Source organism: Haliotis asinina, chromosome 6 (assembly GCF_037392515.1).
Source record: "Haliotis asinina isolate JCU_RB_2024 chromosome 6, JCU_Hal_asi_v2, whole genome shotgun sequence".
Taxonomy (NCBI): domain Eukaryota; kingdom Metazoa; phylum Mollusca; class Gastropoda; order Lepetellida; family Haliotidae; genus Haliotis; species Haliotis asinina.
Window position 1 is genome coordinate 18533803 of NC_090285.1, and position 24875 is coordinate 18558677.

A 24875-nucleotide genomic window follows, 5' to 3' on the forward strand; every position below is an offset into this window, starting at 1 on the left:
CAACGAAGAACTTGTCATACATAAAGAGGATGCATCCACTGCAATGAGGAACTTGTCCATCCATAAAGAGGATGCATCCACTGCAATGAAGAACTTGTCCATCCATAAAGAGGATGCATCCACTGCAACGAGGAACTTGTCATACATAAAGAGGATGCATCCACTGCAATGAAGAAGTTGTCATACATAAAGAGGATGCATCCACTGCAATGAAGAACTTGTCCATCCATAAAGAGGATGCATCCACTGCAATGAAGAAGTTGTCATACATAAAGAGGATGCATCCACTGCAATGAAGAACTTGTCCATCCATAAAGAGGATGCATCCACTGCAACGAAGAACTTGTCATACATAAAGAGGATGCATCCACTGCAATGAGGAACTTGTCCATCCATAAAGAGGATGCATCCACTGCAACGAGGAACTTGTCATACATAAAGAGGATGCATCCACTGCAATGAAGAAGTTGTCATACATAAAGAGGATGCATCCACTGCAACGAGGAACTTGTCATACATAAAGAGGATGCATCCACTGCAATGAAGAACTTGTCCATCCATAAAGAGGATGCATCCACTGCAACGAGGAACTTGTCATACATAAAGAGGATGCATCCACTGCAATGAAGAACTTGTCCATCCATAAAGAGGATGCATCCACTGCAACGAGGAACTTGTCCATACATAAAGAGGATGCATCCACTGCAATGAAGAAGTTGTCATACATAAAGAGGATGCATCCACTGCAATGAAGAACTTGTCCATCCATAAAGAGGATGCATCCACTGCAATGAAGAACTTGTCATACATAAAGAGGATGCATCCACTGCAACGAAGAACTTGTCATACATAAAGAGGATGCATCCACTGCAATGAAGAACTTGTCCATCCATAAAGAGGATGCATCCACTGCAATGAAGAACTTGTCATACATAAAGAGGATGCATCCACTGCAATGAAGAAGTTGTCATACATAAAGAGGATGCATCCACTGCAATGAAGAACTTGTCCATCCATAAAGAGGATGCATCCACTGCAATGAAGAACTTGTCATACATAAAGAGGATGCATCCACTGCAATGAAGAACTTGTCCATCCATAAAGAGGATGCATCCACTGCAATGAAGAAGTTGTCATACATAAAGAGGATGCATCCACTGCAATGAAGAACTTGTCCATCCATAAAGAGGATGCATCCACTGCAATGAAGAAGTTGTCTATCCATAAAATGCTCATCTTCACGTACCTTGCCTCTAAATATCTTTTCTGTCTCTTTCCCGAGAGTGCGTTTCAATACACGTAGATGTTCTGTATGAAATAGAGTAAATGGCTGACGACTGAGCTATATTAAAGTAATAAACTTGTGCATTCTATCTCAGAACAGAACCAGTAACTATTTCGCTGTTGCAATGTAGGGCCGCTCAGTTCAGTGAGCGGAGACAATTTGAAATATGACCATAACAATATGTCTAGCACGCATATTTCATTCCCTAGGTATGACATTAAGGCAAAGAGATACAGCTGAAATGCTACCTTTCACGTGTGGTTTTAGATTGGGTCTAAAGATCTGAAGTCACAGCAGTCTCTGAGGCATTTTCGGAGACTGTTCCAGGCTATTGAACCTGCACGGACGACGGACCTTTTTCAGCCTGCATTATCTACTTTTGTAAGGCGTGTGCATGGTTAGAAGACTGGAAAAATAAGAAGGCGCAGTTCCAGTGAGACAGCGGAAAACAAGACATAAGAGTGTAAACTTGGCCCTGATTTCGACTGGAAGCCAGTGCCGAGTGTACAGTATAAAAGTTATATTATGCGTTCATATTTTCAGAGCGAGTAATGTGTGGTGCGGGCGGAGATATTCAGTACTGGCTATCTGGGTCTTTGATGCACCGGCCAGTAAACAGCGACAGTAATCAAGTTTACTCATTGCAAGTAACATTCACATGTACTACCACGCGTGTGCCCGATAGAGACAGTAAAGCCTCCTAATGAGCATAAAACCGGCTTGAATGTATCTTCCCTTCTCACGCATCATCATCTGCCTGAAATGGAGGACACAACACCATACACTCTGACTAGTGCTGAACCTGTAGATGTGACTTCCAGTGGCTTCCATGTGTGTTACGATCAATCCGTATCGGATACCTATACAATGTATAGTGCACATAGCCAATCAGATGACATCACTTCATGCCAGATAGTCACTGATGATACAGTAAAATCTACTTCCACAATAAACTTTATGACTTTAAATGTTTGTGACCTTAGAAAAACGCTACAGTACCCAGAACTAAAAGAACTCATAGCTGATCGTGATTTCATAGCCTTCCAAGAAAACAAAAACTGATCAGTTCGACGAGTTAGAAATTGAAGGATATACTCTTCACATAACAAAATAGAGCTATATCCAAAAGAAGGCCTGGGCGTATCGCCCTACCTGTACGCAGTGATTATTCTCAATATGTCACTGTACTAATTCGAGAAAGTGAATATGTTTTGTGGTTAAACATAACTTGTTATCTGACCTAGAATTATATAGTAATGGGAATTGTTTAATAATGTTTGGAGAGTCGGTTTGTGGCATAAAATACTGAGGCAAGGTATACGTGGGCGGTTGTTCGACCTAATGCAAAATATGTACAAAAAAATTAAATCATACGGGTATGCAAATAACAATTATTCAGACTACTTCCCGAGTGAGTGTGGTATAAGACAAGGTGAAAACCTATCACCACTATTGTTTTCGCTGTTCTTAAATGATCTTGGGGTATGCATTTCTAATGATAATTGTGACGATGTCTATATCGAGAGTCTAGATGTGAATGCTGTTTTGTAACTTTTTATTCTCTTGTTCGCCGTACTTGTTAGTCAAAGTCCAGTTGGACTCCAGAGATCATTAAGTTCTTTCCGTATGTATTGTATGCAGTAGAAACTTGACGTCAGTATATCAAAAACTAAAATCGTCATATTTTGTGGCGGAGAACCTTCGATAAGTAAACACATGTACGTGTTCTATTTCGGAACACATGTATTCGACATTGTTAACTTTTAAACGTATTTGGGTTTAAAACTACAAAGATCCGGCAGGTTGATACACGCTATCAAAACCTTAGTGAACTCAGGAACTATGGTTATGTTATGTCTCTTAATTAAGGCCAGAAATACTAATATTCCGATAGACTATGGAATCCGGGCTTTTCATGTAATGGCTGTTCCCATTCTGTGCTATGGGTGTGAAATCTGAGGATGTTGATCGAAATTATCGAAAATGTTCAGCTGAAGTTTCTGAAAATCATCTGTAATGATTATCTTAAAGTATCTACCCCAACTTACATGGTCTACGGAGAAAGATATCCTCTGAGAATTAAGGTTGTAAAGCGATTGATTAACCTTTAGCCTGCTGAATTAATTTCAGCATAAGGCGTTAATAAGAGGGTGGGTGATTTCAAACACTCAGTGCGTCACTAAATAAGGGACAACTGAAAAAATATTCAGCTCATTAATACTACATACAAAAATAAACATTATTATCAAAAAATATCCAGATAATTTCAAACGTACAGATATTAATTACAAGACAAACATAAATATAGTAAATTTTCCTGAATTTACCTGAATTACTCGATTGGTAGCCGGATGCGTTTTATACTAGGAACCGTATAAATTGTCCAATTATCGCAAACCGATTTCAATATTCTTACTACTGATATTTCATAGGTATCTGACTTTAATTTCGTATATTTGTATCGGCAAATATCCGCGCGACGACAAATTAAAAAATAATTCTGACAAAAAATAATCCAAAACGGTTGTCGTAAACAAATAACATTTTCGATGTCATGACAGGTCTTACTGAAATGGCACTATTACGTTTATTTAAACGTGTCATGTAATGAAAATAGCAGAATAAAATACATGATTCATAAGCATTCACGAGTGCAAATATCAAGTTTTATGGTTCATTAATTTTTGCATAAACCCACAAAAAGACGGTGTTAAATCGTGTTACGCATACTAAAAAACAAACATGGCGCGCTTCGTCGAACTCCTACATAAAATATAGCTTTTTTGGTCAGAAGAAAGATTACAGAACTCTTCTGTGTAAGACCTGGTGAAAGAGGGAGAATTTCTCATCCTACAAGTGTTCCATGTATCATTTTCCGTTTAGCATGACGAAAGACGGACGAAAATTAAGATCGTGAAATCTAACTTGTTTTCTAGTAAGTGCAAAGGTCACCGGATGTGATGTCACAGACGGGGATTGCCTGATGAAATTCATTCGCTATTGAATATGAACAGAAAAGTTGGAGATATTTCGTCTGAATTTAGCACAAATAACTGTTTAAAGTGATTAATCAAAGCTCATAGAATTTTCTTGGTGTATTTTTGACTATATAATTCGCACATAGCCGAACCAGTTTGACCTTGTATGCTCCCGTGACCCGGAAACAGTAGTCGATCAACACTGCAGATGCAAGTTTTTCAGTATCTTTTATTTGAATTTTTGTTCATATTAGGCACATTACTTTATTGTCCACTGAATATAAAGATAGCAAAGATATAATTGTGATGCATGTTGATCCCAGCTTATTCTTTTTTTCACATGGTCCAACACAGAAACGTGTACAAACATCATTCTCAACAACAGGTGCGCGGATATGGGCGTGGCATTTGTGTTTCAAAATAACATTCATGCTTTTCTTTTTATGACGATGTAGTGTAGTAAGAACTGCAGTATACATGTTTTATAAACAAAAATATATTTTCAGTTATAGTTTCACATGAAATCGGAGATGATTTGATAAAAATTGCTTTCATATTACATGATTGGGAATATTATATGTCTCACTTTAGAACAAGTTGAATTACATTCATAATTTTATGCAATGAATTAACGTTCTTGATGAATAATTACGATAGATTTGTCAGTGCTTTATGTTTCATAACTGGTTACAACTTTAAATCTTTTCATATACTTTAATATGTTAAATGATATTAATAGTATGACAATTATTTTTCTCTCTCAAATAGACAAGGGCAAAGACACTTAAAATCTGTCAATACATTAGCAACGTGTAAATAACCAAATTTTAATTAATGTCTTTCAGTAATGTGGAAAGCTGACAGTTTTGCACAATTTTTTATTACAACTACATGTATGCCATAAAATATATGGATAGATGTTACAAATTATTTTGTGTATTTTATTTCTTCATAATATCGTGCCAAAATGTACATCAAATACAAATGAGTGATGAGTTATTTTTGTTTTCAACAGTACCACTTTGTTTGCTGAATTATTTTGAATCGCATGTGACAAATAATGTCAATTATGTTGTTGAAGTAACAGTACATGTAAATTTATTAGAAAATGTTATCATTTGATAAAAGAGAAACCATATACATATAAGAAGTTATATTGTCTCTGGTGAAAGTAAACAGGCTTCATATTCTGTAAATATATATTATTCTACCTTATTGTCTTTTCCTGGGTTTAGGAACAATGTCACAATATGAAATGGGTCTAATGAACTTTCAAGGATTGTTTCTGTTTGCTGAAGTGTCTTGGTGATATACTCCAATTATTTAGTGTTCAATAGCCTAAACCATCATGAAACAAGAAACATGAAGAACAGTCTTCCTTGAATAACAAAATGCCAAGGACTGAGCAGTCTTCCGTTAAAGATCTGGAAGCATTTGATATATATGTCTTTGCCATATACACATGGCAATGAAAAAAATCCAAATTGAAATCTTAAAGAATAGCTCCAAACTGGACAACAAAAACCACTCACTGCAGAGCTTAGTATTAGGAAAAAAGAAATTTACTTGCCACCACATGATTACCTTGATGCCAAAGACTAACATAGGTTGCACCTCCTACTCAACACTTAATTATCTGTCACTTGTAGTTTTGATATTCCATATTCAAAACATCACTACAACAAAATTATTCTAGATCTGGTATGATAATTTCATATTACTTCATGAAATTTCATCACAAGAAAAAAATAAGTCTGTCTTTCGATCACTGTCAGTGTAATCACTGCTCCAAGAGTTTGGATCATCAGTCTGTTTCCCAGATGAAGTCTGCAAGTAGGCAGTGTGCAAGTAGGTAAAAAGTATGGCCATAAACATGAGGTACATTTTGCAGTTCAGATTGCACTAGTGCAATATCTAAAAGCTGTATGGAACCACGGACTGAGCCACATGACATGATTTTTTTATACAAATATGCACACACGTCAAACAATTTGATCTGAAACATTACCTGCATTATACTAGGCAGAATTAACTCCGAAAGCTCTGCTGTTTGGAGTAACAAAATAATTTCAATTTTGCTCCAAATTCGTGAACAAAAGATGTGATGTTTAGCTGTTTTAATGTCTAAAATAAATACTGATTCACAAAGACGATGACAGTTGTTTTCTAAGCAGTAATTAATTTTTATGAAATACATTTACTGTACGTTACATTCTCACACTAGCTCTGGTTTCGTTCGTTTCTGCAAAAAGGAAAAATGATTTTTTTTCATGACATCTTCAATCATCAAAATTGTACTTCTTGTAACGATATACACGGAAGAATATTCTGTTATTGTTACGACACACTGACAATTTATATGTCTCCCCGTGTCAGAACATTCTTTGAAAAAGATAGACCGAGAAAATCATCGACTTCAGATTTGCTAAACTAATGATCAACACATCGACGGCTAACTTCAGGAGAAATACTACAACACAAGCAACAAATGACAACTGCTATTGAACACAACTAACAGTAAATGACTGAGGATGACTGAAAGGTAATTCTGGTGTATAATATGGATCTTACGGGAATTTGAATCAGTTTAGAAAATGTATCAATGGTCGTTTTCCAACTCGTTCACATTTTACTTCCACGAGTGCCATGCCGTGTACGTGCTTCCGGTTTCATCAAGGGTGGGTACAATTACAAATATTGTGATACTGTTTCATGATCTGCATTATATAGGTATTGAGTCGTTTTCTTTCAATGTATATGTGTTCAGATTCTGCTTATGAACGCATATTTTCAAACATCCTTCGTATCTTGTCACTTAGAAAGACCGCGAGTTTGGCCACGCCCTTTCGGGTCACCAACGGCTGTCAACTTTGTGAATGTTGGAAGGTTTATCAAACCAAATCAAAATAAAATCGCTAAATCTGGTAATTTCTGTGCAGAGGCAATAACATTTACCTATTCACACCGTGTAATTAATTCCAGATAAAATAATTGGATATGTCAAAAGGATGGCACATTTTCTTCGGCATCACGATACATGTGGAGTTGTTTGTTTACCGCCGTTGCCATGATCGTTTCTATTCGTCCAATCGATGATATAACATTGAGACTGGTTTTGTTTATATTTATTTGAGCCGAAAGTTACTAATTTTTAGAAAATGGGAAACTTATGAGCTTTCTCTTCGTCAAGGAACAAAAAATATCGACTAAACTATCAAAAAATATTTCATTATGAAGAAAATATTAGACTGGGTACCACACGGCGTGGTGCGCTGGAAGTCAACAATGGCCGTTATTTTCGACTGCGTGCCGAGAAATTCGGCGATCTCATTTTTAATTCGCGGGCGTTTCGTTTTAAGGTATATAAACGTATTGAACATTACATAATTAAAAAGGTGAGAATTAGCACATTCCATACATCATTCATATGACACGTAAATCCGACTCGTTGAATAATTATTGCAAGTTTTATTTGGAGATGTCATTATCCTGCACTCCTGTCGAATGGGTTCGACGGTAGCATTGAGAGGATTAAGTATTTGGCGCACCCTTGCAGTGCCTAAAATATTAAAAGTTAAATTATCTCACACTTTACACATCTTTGTTACCGTACTAAACACACTATGGCTATGAAGATAAGTGGTTAAATTTTGTTGAATGTACGTTAAATCAGCTAGGTCTTAGTAATAATTTCAGAAACCCAGAATGTGTTAACACGGAATGGCTGGCTTAAAGGTAGAACTCGTTTTAAAAGATCAGTTTACTCAGAGCTGGTTGTCTTTAATGAATAAAAGCTCGAAGGCACTTTATTATAGGACTATAAAAGACTCTCTAACATTTGAACGTTACTTTTTTCTTCCAACCAATGTTTATATGCTAATTCTGAAATTCGGAACAACTAACCACCATCTACCCATTGAGACCGGCCGCTGGGAGGGTATAACACGAGAAGATAGGACATGTAAGTTATGCGACTTCCCAGCAATAGCCGATGAACTTCATTATTTACTGTGATGTAGTTACTTTAACGATATTAGACTAAAATATATTCCTTCACGATACATCAAAAGGAAAAATCTGGCTACCTTCAAGCAACTAATGTGTACAAAGAAAACAGCAGAATTGAAAAGGATGTCGATGTTTACTAATTGTATACTATGACACTTTAAACACTAACTATACCCCATCTTATAATTTTCTATGCAGTCCGATATTTTGTACTCTTGTACCACCGCTCGGTGGTGCAAGGAGAAGAAGTTGATGCTGAACAGTGCAAGAGTGTTGTCAGATTAAACTATAAGCTACTGGCGAATGATTCTAATCTTGCGGTGTAACATGAAACGGATTTTGAGACGATGAAATGCACGAGAGTCGCGTGACAAGATTAAATCTAGGGTCGACAGACATGCTTCAGGCAAGTGCTTCAGTAGCTGACAGTGGATATTGTCATCACCCCCTCCGTTATTTGATTATAGTGTCATTGGCCGTTGTTTCTGATATTTCAGAGACATACTTTTTTTGCCGATGAATTTTTGGCAATTGTGTGAGTGAGTGAATAAAGCTTTCACGTCATATCAGCCATATTTCAGCAAGGCTTTCGCCAATTCAGTTAGATTTGTCAGTAGTTAAGCTATCACCATCTCCAAAATGGTGAACAGCAGATTTTGAAGCTCACTTTTCGCAGTTTCTCGAAGATAGGCGACTGTTTTGCTTATATGCACGCCGTGCCTCGGCACCAGTAATTTAACATTATTTAAGTTATGTACCATGGGATGTCGGCGAAAAGATTTTTTCTGCTTCCTTCCTACATTTTCTGGCTTGTTTACAGTCATTGTCAAACCACGATTTATGAATATGCGGAGTTTCAGAGGACAAACGAATTGTTTGTTCAGCAATGTCGTTCATTTAAGATAGAAACAACATCATTATATTCGATGCATTTTCGAAATTGCCCAGTAATATTTTTTCCACAAACATTGTTTCAAACAACGATCGACTGACCTTGGAAAACTTCCACGGTGATGTAAGGTGGATTATAAGTCGGTTTGATACGTTTCAAGGAAGATGGGAAATCCTCACTTTCACAAAATTCATCATTAGGGCCCATGATGATGCATAGCTTAGGCAGCTGATCGTACCGATCCCCAGATTGTGGAGGGTGGAACCTACAGTGAGCACAGAGTAACTGTGCAATGTAAAGCGAATAGCTACGGCTTGAAGATTAGTTTTCAGGTGAACATCACAGCGAATACTAGTATTTCTAATAACTATAGTATGGTAGTGTGCCGAGTTGCTTTATCTTCACTGGGAGAGAATGAATGATGGCATTTGTGCTGTCTTAAATCATATGTATACGTATGTTTAGGACACGTTTCTTGGAGACATAATGCCAACGGTTTAAAATACATACTAACAACTACATGTCATTGAAATTCTCTCTTAGTCCTCTGCAATTCCACTGAAATATAGTAGTTCGATGACTCATGGTGGTTCAACGGGTGATCTCACACGCGAACGTGAAGAAAAAGAATTCCTCACAGAGCACCCTCACCATTCAGGGCCCTTTCACGAAAATTGGCTCTGCGGGAAATAAGTGCCCTGTGCTCGGAAATAGATGGATTGAAAAGAGATTGAGGACTTGCAGTTTCCTTATACATTGTGTAAACATGGATCAAAACCGTCGGGTGACATATTTAAACCCTCTAAAATAACCTTGAATAGAATTCGAAATGGCAAGAGATGTCAGTTTTATCTATGTTGACCTTCAGTTTCAATCACAAGGGATCGAGCACGGGAGTCAATATGATTATAACCCATGGTGAAAGTAAAATGTTCAGCAACCCCGCTCCTTCCCACCTTGGAGTACCAGCAAGGACATAACCATCAAGAATACTCGAATATGACACGAAAGGCTATATTTGTTTACTAAATTTATTTTCAGGATGCTTCTACCCACAACAATCACCACAAACATACATATTTCAGCGGTCAGCGTGCACCACAGCCTTCTGGCAGGAGACTCCAGGCAAATATATGTTATATAATTTCAGCTTATAATATAAGTTATCACATCGTGTCGAGGGAAATACGGGGTTTTATCAGTCCCGAGTGAGGTTGTATTCCCCGAGCCGGACATCAGTCCCGAGTGAGGTTGTATTCCCCGAGCCGGATATCAGTCCCGAGTGAGGTTGTATTCCCCGAGCCGGATATCAGTCCCGAGTAAGGTTGTATTCCCCGAGCCGGATATCAGTCCCGAGTGAGGTTGTATTCCCCGAGCCGGATATCAGTCCCGAGTAAGGTTGTATTCCCCGAGGGGGGTAACAGTCCCGAGTGAGGTTGTATTCCCCGAGCCGGATATCAGTCCCGAGTAAGGTTGTATTCCCCGAGCCGGATATCAGTCCCGAGTGAGGTTGTATTCCCCGAGCCGGATATCAGTCCCGAGTAAGGTTGTATTCCCCGAGCCGGATATCAGTCCCGTTGGCTGCACTGGATACTGTTCATATTTGTGGATACTGACGGAAATATTCCTCGAACAAGGTAAATTCCAGATATCATACATATAACCTTTTTGGATATATTTGTGTTTTATATAATGCGTATCATTTATTCTAAAGTGCTATTTATTCAACAAATGTATTGAGTAAAGCTACAAATACCTAGATGAAGGGATGGGATGGGATGGGAGTTTTATTTTTCAAGGTTATATTAGTAGTTTTTGTATGGAACTACAGGAAGGTGTGTGAGAGTAGGATTGTTTTAGGTTTACTTCAAGGGAACATACACACAGTAATATTTATATCTGTGAATAAACCTATTACTAGTGACAGAGAAAAGGCAGTTCAAATAGTAAATCATTACATACAGTGAAAATCTGTCTGAGATTTTACATGCTGTTGACACAAACTCACACTCTTTATCTTCTAGAAACCACCAAAGGGCTGCTTCAGCCGAGGGGAATACAACTTTACGAGGGACTGATAAAACCCCGTATTTCCCTCGACACGATGTGATAATACATTTATCTAGCTGAATGTTTTGACTAAATCACAACAAAACAACACGCATCGAATCGACTTGCTGCCATGTTGACACCAGCTGATCGTTTGACCTCAACTGCTTTTCTCACTTCTCGTGTCGTCACCGAGGCGTAGCGGGAGGATATGATTTTCGCAGCGGGAGTATAAAAGTCGTATAAATAAGTTTTGTTCTTAGGCTCCTTTATGGTAATGCCAAATCTCGATCTGCTTTTAGCAAATGCGTTCATGTGCAAAACAATACACTTTCAGAATTTGGGACAGGTTTCAAACACAAAATCCTAATTCTATCGGCTGTATGAAACTTTATTAAAGAATTGCCTAGAGTTATTCGCAATCGTGTACATGAATTGTTTGGTTGTTGTATCCTCCGCACTTAATTCTCTTCAGCTGATTCTACGTCATCCACAGATATCTCTTGTCTTGTAGTATATCTGCTAAATCCTTCTTGTATCTTGTAAAATTGTCCAGCAAGACACGGGTCTTTTCAAGCATAGGTCCCTGTGTTAGCTTCTTCTCACTTACCCGCTGATGGGCGACGTTGGCGATTGAACTCAACCAATCTTCAGTATAATCTGAAATGCATCATGGCAGAATATAATCTTTCCTGTTGGGGGAATATGTACACAGATAATGCAACTGAGATGCTGAACTTTCAAGCTGACCTATCCCATGTGAACAGGACTGCGATGCACGTCCTGCTCAGTTAACAGTGGCAACAAAATTTATGAAGTGAGAAAGAAAGAAATCTCACTTAGTTTCAAGTAGTTGTACACTGCTCTTAGTAGAGCTTTTGGGTCTTGATCATGGTCCTCTGTTCGTAGTATAAGGAATTGCTCACTGGGAAAAACCGTCAGCCATTCTCGCATGGACACTGAATAGCACCCCAGGAAAATACGTGTCTGAAAAAGGAACAGACGCTGTATCATGCATTAACGTTACATCTGCCATTCGGGCATGCTTTAGGATCAAAACGTTTCCATACCCGAATTCTTTTTCCTCTATGTCCAGACTGTGCAGACAATGCTCCACAGTGTGATTCTTCGTGCAGGCCTTCTTCGACCTAAATAGATTGAATGACAGCTTCGTGGAAATCTGCAGCTGAACGTACAGTAACAGTGGCCCGCTCATTTCTGAAAACACATTGATATCATTGATATTGATAATTCTACCCATTTTAGCTATAAGACGCTCTTAACATGCCAAATTAAGTTAACATGATTCGCACTTTGTGTCATAACACATATGTACACACGTTCTTTCATTTACAACGTCCAAAGGATGGATTCTGAGCAAAAAGTAGATATTGGCGAGGTAGTATAAATTTTATGCTGTGGAACAAAATATCCTTCATTCTTATCATATGTTCATGATAACTGCAGGCTGACATTTATTCAATCCTTTGTCAAAAACCTGCCCACAATATGCAGTGTTTCTTCACTTTATTTCTTAAATTTCTTATATTATTTATTAAATCGTGACGTGTTAATTCATTCTAATCCTATCTGCCGCAGCATTCTGTCAGCAAGCGACCAGCTGTTAACGGATACCTTTCTAGAAGTTCTAATATCAGTTCATATGTATCCCAGGTTTCACTGAAATTTCGTGCTTGTCATCCATGTTTATCGTATAAACCCTACCCACGAGGCGTCATTCAATTAATTGATGTTCAGTCAATGGATTTGTCACAAGTGTTAATTTATGGGGCAGAACTCGAATTACCTCGACCCAATAAACTAATGACTGTGTCTGAAAGTGTCGCATGTGCTGTCCAACTGACCAATGAAACAAATGAACAGGCAATCAATTGAGAGATGACCACGGGTTTTAATATCTAGTAACCCTTTGTATATATTTTAACATTATAATGCAGCAAAGACGAGTGACACCGGACAACGTTCTCTGTACAGCGTTAGCTGCACTGGATACTGTTCATATTTGTGGATATTGACGGAAATATTCCTCGAACAAGGTAAATTCCAGATATCATACATATAACCTTTTTGGATATATTTGTGTTTTATATAATGCGTATCATTTATTCTAAAGTGCTATTTATTCAACAAATGTATTGAGTAAAGCTGCAAATACCTAGGTGATGGGATGGGATGGGAGTTTTATTTTTCAAGGTTATATTAGTAGTTTTTTGTATCGAACTACAGGAAGGTGTGTGAGAGGTGGAGTGTTTTAGGTTTACTTCAAGGGAACATACACACAGTAATATTTATATCTGTGAATAAAACCATTGCTAGTGACAGAGAAAAGGCAGCTCAAATAGTAAATCATTACATACAGTGAAAATCTATCTGAGATTTCACATGTTGTTGACACAAACTCACACTCTTATCTTCGAGAAACCACCAAAGGGCTGCTTCCAAAGATAGCCAGAGTCCATATAGTTTCCATGAAAATCATGAAAAACATAAATGTCAAAGTGCTGTAATGCTAAAAAGACACCACTTCAAGAATTGCCACACAAATCTGAGAAGTTCTGTGGAAGGTTATTTAAAGGATTTCGAATTGTGGTCCGAAAACGAAGCCCATCCCTTTGAGACAAATTCCTAATCGCTCCCAATGCAAATCGGAAAAATAAAAATATCAATGTTAACCACCATATTACTGCAGATTACTGATGCCTACAAATCTAAGTCTTGTACTCATTCACCAGCAATAAAACTGTATGTCAGTTTGACTATAAATCTCTACATTATATGGCTTTTGCTATAATAAACATCCCATACCTCTATCATCCGGGACAGCGCTGAACACCGGTAAAACCTTTTTCCTGCATGTTACTGATATTTAAAGATAGCTTCAAACTTAATGTCTTGGATGCATTCACCAACAACAAAAAGATAGGTTAGCTTGACGATATCTTTTTATATCATACAATTCCCTCTATGCTTGGATAGATTGTTCTCCGATAATAGCACAAGTGAAAATATTGAAATAATATTTACAGAAATTCTGATCTCTTATCAGGTTTAAAGTACCCCTCGTGGTTCATGGCTCCTCAAGGCCAGAGAGACAAAGACAAAAGACAGAGATATTTCTTAAACAACTTCATTGGGAGAGTCCGGAAAATGTTCAAACATAAGAAAACTGTTGGGTATTAGTAAATGATTAACATATTTACTTTTTTATCTGGCAATAAAATTTGCAGTTCACCGGTCCGTTTCTGACTCAAACGGACTGTACTTCACCTGGACGGATGGTTGAATGGCTGGTCATGCCAGACCCTGTGTATACTGAATATCATTGCACATATTTGATGTATTATTTTGGTTTTGGCTATTCAAAAACAAAATCAAATTATTCATCATAGTGTAATGGGTAGAGTCGTATGCCAGAAGGCGGTGGCCCATGGGCCGATCTAGCCATCCTGACTTCATTCTGTATGACAATTTTATCTTCCTATGTCTGTTTTGGTTGAGTATAACATTCCTATGACCATGGTGTTTCGTAGGAGGTTTCCATTTCGACACCATCTTTGTTGACACTTTGTTGACGGGTGGGGAGCAGGGTTGTCTAATCTACATTCTATGGCTACCCATCAACTCTGTGGCTATCGTTCAAAATCAAAGAAAAACATATAGATTTAAACTTTGTCTTGCCTTGTGTTGAATCAGGCACAACTAATTTGGATTCTTGGCCGCGTTTCCTGCTGGTCGCCCAGGGAGCTGATTGACAGCTTCATTAATGCTGCTCAACGCTTCACTATATCCAAAGTTTTTGCTGGAATATGAGGTGATGTCCAAACTGTTACTCGCCTCAGAACCGGTGTAGTGTTCCAAGAAGGGAAGGAACAATCTGTCAATGTGCTCAAGGCATGACACTTTGCAAGTACCAAGATTGATGTCTAGACCCATAGAACACTGAATTCTTGTAAAGGCACGGTACGCGATAGGTACTGATATGACAGAGGTAGATATTCAGCGAAAAGAATCACAAGAAAAGATGGCGATAAGATCATCAAAACCAATACGCTTTTCACAATTTGTTTGTCATAAATCCCAAAGATAATTACAGTTGGATATTTCAACATCGAGGTGGAAGTCTACATCCCTATTTTAAGTGTCAGCTGTTTGGACACGGTGCTACTGCAATGTATTAACTCCCAAATAATTCCCATTGTAGCAGAAAATATGCAAATGCTGACTGCACAAATGGCATCAAGTGTGCAAATTGTCAGGGTGATCATAATTCATTCTCAAGCCTCTGAAAGACACGCACAAATTCTGAAATTAGAACACACAAATAATATCTCTTTTTCTGAAGTAAAGAAATTGTTACCAAACATATTCACATCTCTCCACCAAATAGCGTACTTCTGCTACAGCATCTACCTCCTGTCCGAATGTTGACCATATGCGCCAGACGGCCATCTTGTGGGTGTCAGAAAATCAACCTATTCTCTATAAAATCTACTGGAACATCTACTCAGACTGAAACTTACCCGCAAGTTCAGCCAATACCTGGTACTCTACAAAAGTAATCCTGGAACACCGGCACAAACTTAAAATAACACCCAGACATGGTTCACTGGTCCAAAAAGAAAGGAAGGCAATTGCATAAACCACCTACAAATACCATCCCTTTACCTTCAGAACCCATTTACACCTCTCGACATGGAGATTAAATTGTCGTCACCGAAAAAGAGGAGATGTAACTCTACCTCCCCTGTATGAGCCACCATGACTCAACTGTCTAATGTAGTTCAGTGAGAACATTACCACCAATTTGAGTCAACGGCAAAATATGTAGCTCATGCTTCCCAAAGTACCCAAATGCACCAGTACACCACTAGACCTATCTTATGTACCACGTTTAGCAAATAAATGTTGAACGGATTTAAAGATCTGCTCTGGAGAAGAAAACTGAGGTGCGGACGAACGTACAGACGGAGTACATTTAGTACCCCCGCAAAACACGTTGCAGCGGATAATATGCAAAAATTCAGTTTTGAAATTATCTCATCTCGAGAAAGCATACGATACCAGATGAAGACATGGCACTTTGAAGGATTTACGTAACGTTGGTTTCAGGGGTTGTTTACCTCATTTAACCTATTACAATCAGGATCAGACTGCCTGACAGGGTAGTATTTTGTCTGTCACATTGTTTAGTAGTATGAACAACAGTTATCTAAGACTTATATTAAATGATTCTATCGATGGATGGCTTTTTGTGGATGAGTTTCATATTTCTTGTCGCGATAAAAGCATACATACTATTGGACGGCAACTGCAGCTGTGTTTGTATAACATTAAGACACCGTGTCCTGAAAACGACTATAAATTTGAAGTAAAAACTATTTGTATTCACTTTGTAGAAAATATAAGCCTTATTACAGACCCAGAACTATTATTTAATGGCACTCTCATCCAAACTGTAAAGAAGGCCAAGTCCTTGGGCCTAATTTTCTACCCTCATTTAACTTTTTTTCGCATATGAAATATGTCAAATGTAAATGACTGAAGGCCCTTGATTTGTTTCAAATTCTAAATGTTGAGGGGATCGAGCTACCCTCCTACGCCTATGTCATAGCCCGATTATGACTCCATAGTGCATGCTGGACTGTGCAAGAGCAACCTTAGAATTCTTGATTCTGTCCACCACCAAGGTCTTGATCCTTTAGAACTTCTTCTGTCGACAGTTTCTACGTGGAGGCAGATGAACCTTCTCTTACTCGCCGCCGTGTAAAATTATCTTTACAATATCTTACCAAGCTATATTCGAACGAGTCTGACCCTATACTTAATTGTCTTCAATTTCCTTAATGGGTATTTGTTCAACACAGAGTTTCCTCCTGTTCTGACTCTTGGGCTAAGATTTAATCCATTGATTTCTGCTGCCGGCATTGAGGTGGAAAATGGAGTCCCTCGTCGTCTTCTTTCTTCTCCTCCTTGGCACAATTACAACATCAGATACTAATAAATTAGAGTATAAAAAAGAATTTATTCAATTAAGAGAGAAATATAATATACATATAAATCCATAATTACAGGTGGGTGCAAGGATGGTGGTGCAGTAGCTTTTGCTACTGTCTTTGGATCCAGAACAATATCTTCTCGATTGCCTGCACAGCAGAGTCTAAAGACATGTGAACAGCCTTAAAATATATTAATGCACACCCTAAACATAAACACTATGTCATCGTTTTAGACTCTCTGACGTGCCTTAAGGCTATTGAAGTCTTTCTTGCAAACATCCACTTTTAATGGAAATGACTGAATTATATATAACGATCTTGCTACTGGCCAGTTCAACATCGTTTTGTGTTGGTTACCTGGCCATGGGCATTTTCAGTAACACAATAGTCGCCTAGCCCATGTGTCCGATTTTTTTTCTAAATAGGTAAATATTTATTTAAATTGCTAGTGACTTGAGGTGGGTTAAGTTCTGTAAAATTCTTGTCCTCCTGAAAGGGTACGTAAATCCCAAGACATTGAAAGTCAATTAAAATCATAGTATGTGTGTATTTTTATTGTACGGTTAGATGTGTCCAAATTGCTAACACGGCTAACATGGTGATCTACCTTCAGGTGTTGGCAGTCTATATATAGTCTTTCTTCATATTTTTGTTTTGGTTTGGTTTGTTTATTTTTTATTTGTTTTTTTGTTTGTTTGTTTGTTGTTTTTTTGGGGGGTATGTTTTGTTTTGTTGTTGTTGTTGTTTTTTTCTTCTTTGGGGGAGGTGGGTTGGGTTGGTAAATTTAACTGCGTTTAATGTTAATTCATAACTTTTTAAGTTACTATCTGGATGAAACATTGCCGATGTCACTGTAAACTTTAACTCACTCACTCACTTACCTTTAATGGAAAATGTTTTGAGCTTTTACAAATTAATCCAAATTTCAAACTTCTATTTCATAACCAAGGCTCCGATACTAGCAACTGTTTTGGTGATTAGCCGTTAAGGTTTTTTCTTGCAATGACCTGGACTTGGGACGATCAGACCAAACTTTTCGAATCTGAGCCCTTGACGTGTATGTTTTGTAATGTTTTATTAAGGTCAAAGCATAAAGATATCAATGCTGTACAAAACCTGGTTCCTATGGCAATGTAATACTGAAAGGTATTGTCGTATTAATTGCACTTCAGTACCATCCAATCGCATGTAAAAGTCAAATTATCTCGAAGCCAGCATCTGAATATGTCTTCAGGCAAGGTGGCACATGTCTTCATAAGGATATGTATCTGAATCCAAGAAAGTGAAGAAAAAGTGAACCTTAACATCTGGTCTTTGGGTAGCAGAGCATCTGTTTTGTATGATGTGAAAGAAGGTACTGCTGTTACATTACCTCGAATCCAGCATATCAATGTGTATCTCTTTCCAGAAAGTCAAGATGAGGGTCAAAGTTGGATATTTGATGCTACTGATTCTGCTCCTCTGCCCTTTGCTGTGGTTTGTGACTCAGCACAGTAGAAGAATGGTCATGTATGACATCAGGAAGCTCATGCATTCACAAGTATTCGCAACTGAATCCGAGGGAGTAAACATAAAGTCAGTAACACTTGACATCCGGTGCGTGGGAGCACATCAGCACCAGGCAGAGGATCTTTTTTGCATGGTATGTATATCCCTCCCTGTGACCCTCCCTTCCCCACCTGCACCCCTTTTCGGTCCTCCCTCCCCCCCCCCCCCCTCTCTCTCTCTCTCTCTCTCTCTCTCTCTCTCTCCTCTCTCTCTCTCTCTCTCTCTCTCTCTTGTTACCATCTCAGTATAAATATACGGCATTTATACTTTGTGACATGTCACAGGAAAGACCAAAATATCTACCAAACTTCAAGAACCCGTGCTGGTATGCCAAAAAGGATGGGAGGTTGCGCCTCAAGTGTGTACCTTATTACCATGTTCTTGGAGTGACCAAATCGAGTACCACCGACCTCGCCTATCGCATACGGGCCCATAAAGACGTACTCCCATGCAACAACTGTCTTATCAAAAAGGAAACGTTCTACTGGAGCCGTGGAAGATACGGTAATGATAATATCACTTCAGTCACTCTTATGCACTCATGGTCGCACATCCTAGTGTGAAAGTCCCGGGGTAGAATAGGCCTTCGGCAACCCAGGCTTGCCACAAAAGGCGACTCTGCTTGTCGTATGAGGAGACTAACGGGATCGGGTGGTCAGGCTCGCTGACTTGGTTGACACATGTCATCGGTTCCAAATTGCGCAGATCGATGCTCATGATGTTGATCACTGGATTGTCTGGTCCAGACTCGATTATTTACAGACCGCATATAGCTGGAATATTGCTGAGTGCGGCGTAAAACTAAACTCACTCACATACTAGTGTGTGTCCATACAAATGTGGAACAGGGATGACGCAGAGATGTGATCATTCTTAAGAATGAATATGGACAGAGATGCTGCTGAATGTGCAATATACGGGCATATTTCAGGTACATTTAATTTTTACATATTTTGCTTTGAAGTACGCACATACGTATGAATCATAGCTTTACACCCGACTTGCCATATTTTGGTGGCTGGTGCAATACCTCATGTCAAGTTGGTCTTCGGTTGAAGCTTTAACTTACAGGATTATCCCACCGCCCGTTTGATTCCAAAGTTTGATCAATCTCTGTTGGTATATGTTTAGTTGCTCGTCTTTATAAGTTAAAATACAGTATGTGAATACAGTAACACTGAAAACATATGACTTATAGTTCAATTTGATGACACTTACACAGGTTATGAATGGTCAATGAAAGAGAGGCCTCCCTGCAACTTCAGCTGTTTTCAACAAATGTTCTCTGCCGCGTCACGAGGAATACAGCAAAAGACTACACGAACAGGTTACCATAACATGATTACAGGTAGGTACACCTCATGGAAATATGTCGACAGTTTGAAAATCCCCGGTCTGCCCTACTATTATGTTTCTGTGTATGTTTGGTTTAACCAGAACCCGTTTTTGTACTTGCTTTACTGAAGGTTGATGCTTCTTCTCACATCAAGTGTTGTATAAATGAAAATATACTGGACAAACATAGCTAGGTATATATGCAAATTATGAAATTCTGAATAGTCATGTATTTGTTCAATGACACACTGATAAAATATCAATCATAAAAATACCAATATCCCTAACTTATTTTGTCCAGTATATGTTCTGTGCGGCTTTTAAGCAAACTCATTCACTCACGCACAATCTCTGTTTGCCTAGGTGTGGCAACTCCGTAAGATATTTTGATGGCCATAAATTTTTTGGCAAATGTCAAATCCTAAACATGTCGAGACATTTGTTAGGAGACGCGATAGACGCACTTAATATCTATTCCTGGAATTCCACCTATAGAATAACAGAATTATGCAGATATAACCATTTCAGTTATGCTTTGACTTAGTTTACTGCCGACCCCAGTCTATTTCTTCTTCGCACGACTTGTAGTGCATAGTAATTCAATTTTATTTATATCGTCAATGTTAAAGTCAGTAAAGGGCATTGAGACAAACTTGCCGTTCGTAGTATCACTGTCTTTTGTTTGTCCAGGTGACGCAACTCCATCAGATTTTTTCGATTTCCGGGGTTGGCCTAAAATACCTCAAAATGCAGGATTAGAGAAACCAGTGGTTTTGACACCCCATCTTATGAGACACATGTATACGGATCCAAAGTTCATCCTCATCTTTAGAAATCCAACTGACAGGTATCAGCATTATGTTTGTATTTTGTGTATCAGCATTACATGAGATTTTTCTGGTATTTTAAACAGAGAAGACATGTGGTATGAGAAAAGTTTTCATGAAATACTGAGTGTAGTTACACTCTTACCAGCCCTATATATCTTAAGATCTCAAGACTATGAGTTTCCAATTTGATATTAAAGGTGATACTATGAAATACTCTTTAAAGCAACTTAATCGACTGAATACAAGTCATCGAATTAGTTTCGCATTATCTCTTCCTAATGATTGCATACATTCGTGCATATTGAGGTTTCGTATAAAGTCCTGGAACGACTTTTGTTACGCACGTATATCCTACAATCAAGTTGGTACAATTTTTGGTACAGCTTCATTGGGGAATAACACTTGATATCTATCTATCTATCTATCTATCTATCTATCTATCTATCTATACATACATACATACATACATACATACATACATACATATAGATAGATATAGATAACAGTTGATATCTATACCCCCTTACGCTGTGATTGCAGGTTATATTCTGACTACATGGAGCTGGGTGGAATTTCAGCAGCAGGTTTCCATGAAGCTGTCATTCAATCTATTCAGGTCGAGGAGGCCTGCATGAAGAATCACACTGTGGAACATTGTCTGTACAGCCTGGATATAGGAAAAAGACTTCGGGTATGAAAATGTTTGATCCTAATGCCAGTTCAAATGGTAGATGCAAAAACTGTGGATTGTACAACGCCTGTTCCTTTTTCAGACTCGTATTTTCCTAGGGTGCTATTCAGTCTACATGCGAGAATGGCTGAAGGTTTTCCCCAGAGAGCAATTCCTTATATTGCGAACAGAGGACCACGATCAAGACCCAAAAGCTCGACTAAGAACAGTGTACAACTATTTGAAACTAAGTGAGATTTCATTTCTTTCTTTTCCGCTCCATAAATAGTGTTTTCAATATTAACCGCGCAGAATGTACAGCGCAATGCTGTTCGCTTGGGATCAGTCAGCTTGAGGGTTCATCATATTAACACATTTATCTTTGCACATATTGTTCTGAAAGAAAAGATCACATTCTGCCATACTGTATTGCAGATTATACTGAAGATTGGTTGAGCTCAATCGCCAACGTCAAACACCAGCGAGTAAATATGAGGAAGGTAAAACAGGGACCAATGCTGGAAAAAACCCGCGTCTTGTTAGACAACTTTTACAGGAGATACAAGACCGATTTGGCAGATGTACTACAAGACAAGAGATTTCTATGGGGTGACATAGAATCAGCTAAAGAAAAATGAAGTGTGTGGGATATAACCAACAAACAAATGTCAGCAATTATAAATAATTCAGTGTAAGTGTTTGCAGATTAAAGCTTCAGAGGATAAACGTTAAGATTTTGTTTTTGAAACCAAAAGTCTTTTGTTTTGTACATATGGAAAACGTATTTCTAGAAAACAGGTGGGCAAGCAGTGCTAACCTACATAAAGTGGCACCATAATCAGCCATTTCAAATGGCATAGCTAGACAAGGAGACAAAGCAATCCAATAATGTCAGTACACAGCCTTAGCAAGGACCGTTCCACATTCAGTATAATCAAACAATTGTCAAATATAATAAGGCGTGTTAATCAGCTTACATTGCAAAAAAAAGAAATGTATGATTAAATGAAGTGAATAGGAGTTAGGTGTGTGCCTTTCAACAATAAAGAGTACAATTTGTAACATGGGCCCTTATTAGACGTCCATAGCCCTATGTGTTTCTAAAGCCCATTCTTAACACCCTGACTAAGATCAAAGATATGAATTCTTAAGACATGGACGGTCCGCGGAGTCTTAGCCACAGGCATCTTTAGGTTTCGAGACGATGATAGTAAGAACACGCCATACCATAATGTCTTCTAAGATATGCTGTTTGTACCAAGGACGGGCAACCACTGACAAGCTGTTGGACAGTCGCTGTAATTTTGTTACACTGTCGACAATTTACGTTAATATTTTCTTTCAAAATCACATTTTTGGGGAAGTGACTGGTCTTGAGCAGTAAATGCGGGAAACCCCAATTTCGCATTTAAGACCAGGTGACTTCATCCAGGCGAAGCGTCAGTCGGTTTGGTTGCTATTGTTTCACACACTGCTTGTACACGCGATGCAATGGCTTCTCAGAAAGCTTCTCCAAAAATGTCAAATTCTGGGTAACTTGGAGAATACATTCTCCTGGTTCTCTCCCATGACTGTATCGTTCAGTTGTAAAATTATTTTGTTAATTTACCATGCCATATGAATCTGAAGAATAATTTATTCAAATCAGTAATAACTGTTTTCAGGGAATCAGGGAGAGATGAGAAGATGTAGACAGTCGTTGGTGAAGCTGTGTACGACGGTTTTTCTCCTTGTGAACGTTTGATTCCAGTTCAGTGCAATTCTTTATAGATATTCGAGGGGTTTTTTGCGTTGATTCCCCATAGGTTCTCGAAATGAGCATTTCATTTAATTCCCGATATGTCAAACTTCTCATTATGCCAGTCCTGTTCATAGTCATTGGATAAAACTATTGTACTACCTGCCCTAGACATACTAATTTTGTTTTGTCAATATCAGTTTATGACTACACGATGCCTTTTAGAAAGTGGTCAAATGTAACATGTGTCAGATTTAAAGTACAAATTCTAGCTAGTACTTTTTGGGACCCAACCAACTATGAAAGTGAAATCCCAAATATGACATATGTTGAATATTCATTTAAACGTGGCATCTTATGAAAGGAGCGCAAAGTCTTTTGTAGCCGAATTAACAGAAGTTTCAGAATCACCTAGAAATAATTGAAATTTTTGTCGTTCACATATATTGACCAATGACATGCTCGAGGGCATGTGTGTATTTCCTTTCCAAAGTGAATTTACTAAACCTTTCATGTTTTGCCTTTGTTGTTTAAATAATAATGTCTTACAGAAGTCTAACATATTCCTGTCGCAGCCTCCTGGAAGGAATCTCATTTGAATTTTCTTTATGAAATATTCAATGTTTTATTTTATATCATTTTAATCAATATGCAAAAAGCCATCCTAACGCACCGACGTTTTCTCTGGAACAATTTGATAAAGCCTGGTAAATGCCATGATAACTTCATATCAAATTATAACCTTCCGAATGTGTCTCAAATGGATCGGGGAACTAAATGTTTTGATATATTGGACGTTTATGAAATATGAGGAATTGAGCAATAAAAAACGACAATATGACACATTTTTCAAGAAAATGAAATGACGTCGATGCAGTCTTTTAAGTTACATTTTAGTCTTTCACATTCTTATTACTATGCAGCTTTTCAATTGTTTTGTCCATATTTCCAATGCGATATGCATCATAATGTCTGCTGTTCTATAATTTTATGTAATTTGCTCTTGCCTTGTGTCATAGTCAGTTGTAACCATGTAAAGTGAATTAAGAAATATTTAAAACCTATAATGCTTAGAAACGTTATGCTGGCGTATGATTTACTGTGAAATAGCCTTGGTAACATGATACGTGCGAAAACCACAGGTATCTGTGACAAACTAATAGACAAGGAAAACGATCGGGAACATGTAGTTCTCACAGAACGATAAAGGGAACACATGGTACAAGTATAAATAGCCATTTTATTCTGTGGTCCTCACAAAATGTTCAATTTTTACTGCTGAAATAGCTTATAATGTACTCTCAAATATCTGTCTCAAAGATTAACTATAATCTCAAATATTACATTACAGGATGCTATTTGCGCTTATCTTGTTTTTGATATAGTCAGCGTTGTGTCAGAGTATCGTACACTGACGGGTCTAGGCTAACTGCCTAGAATCTTCAAGGTTCAGTAAGAACACACTTTTCAGAATGTTCATAAATATCACTTCACTTCACCTCCACAGATGGTGGGAGATGGTTCT

The 24875-nt window shown here is 38.0% G+C and overlaps 1 protein-coding gene across 1 annotated transcript in view; it reads left to right on the top strand.

Moving 5' to 3' along the window:
* LOC137287729 (carbohydrate sulfotransferase 15-like) overlaps window positions 1–22250 on the top strand; it is a 50182-nt gene extending 27932 nt beyond the window's left edge. The window contains exons 5-11 of the mRNA XM_067820116.1: window positions 18638–18871; window positions 19062–19281; window positions 20000–20125; window positions 20803–20959; window positions 21483–21633; window positions 21716–21863; window positions 22048–22250. Of these exons, the coding sequence (XP_067676217.1) occupies window positions 18638–18871; window positions 19062–19281; window positions 20000–20125; window positions 20803–20959; window positions 21483–21633; window positions 21716–21863; window positions 22048–22250 (1239 nt within the window). The remainder of the gene's footprint in view (window positions 1–18637; window positions 18872–19061; window positions 19282–19999; window positions 20126–20802; window positions 20960–21482; window positions 21634–21715; window positions 21864–22047) is intronic.
* Window positions 22251–24875: the final 2625 nt, after the last annotated feature.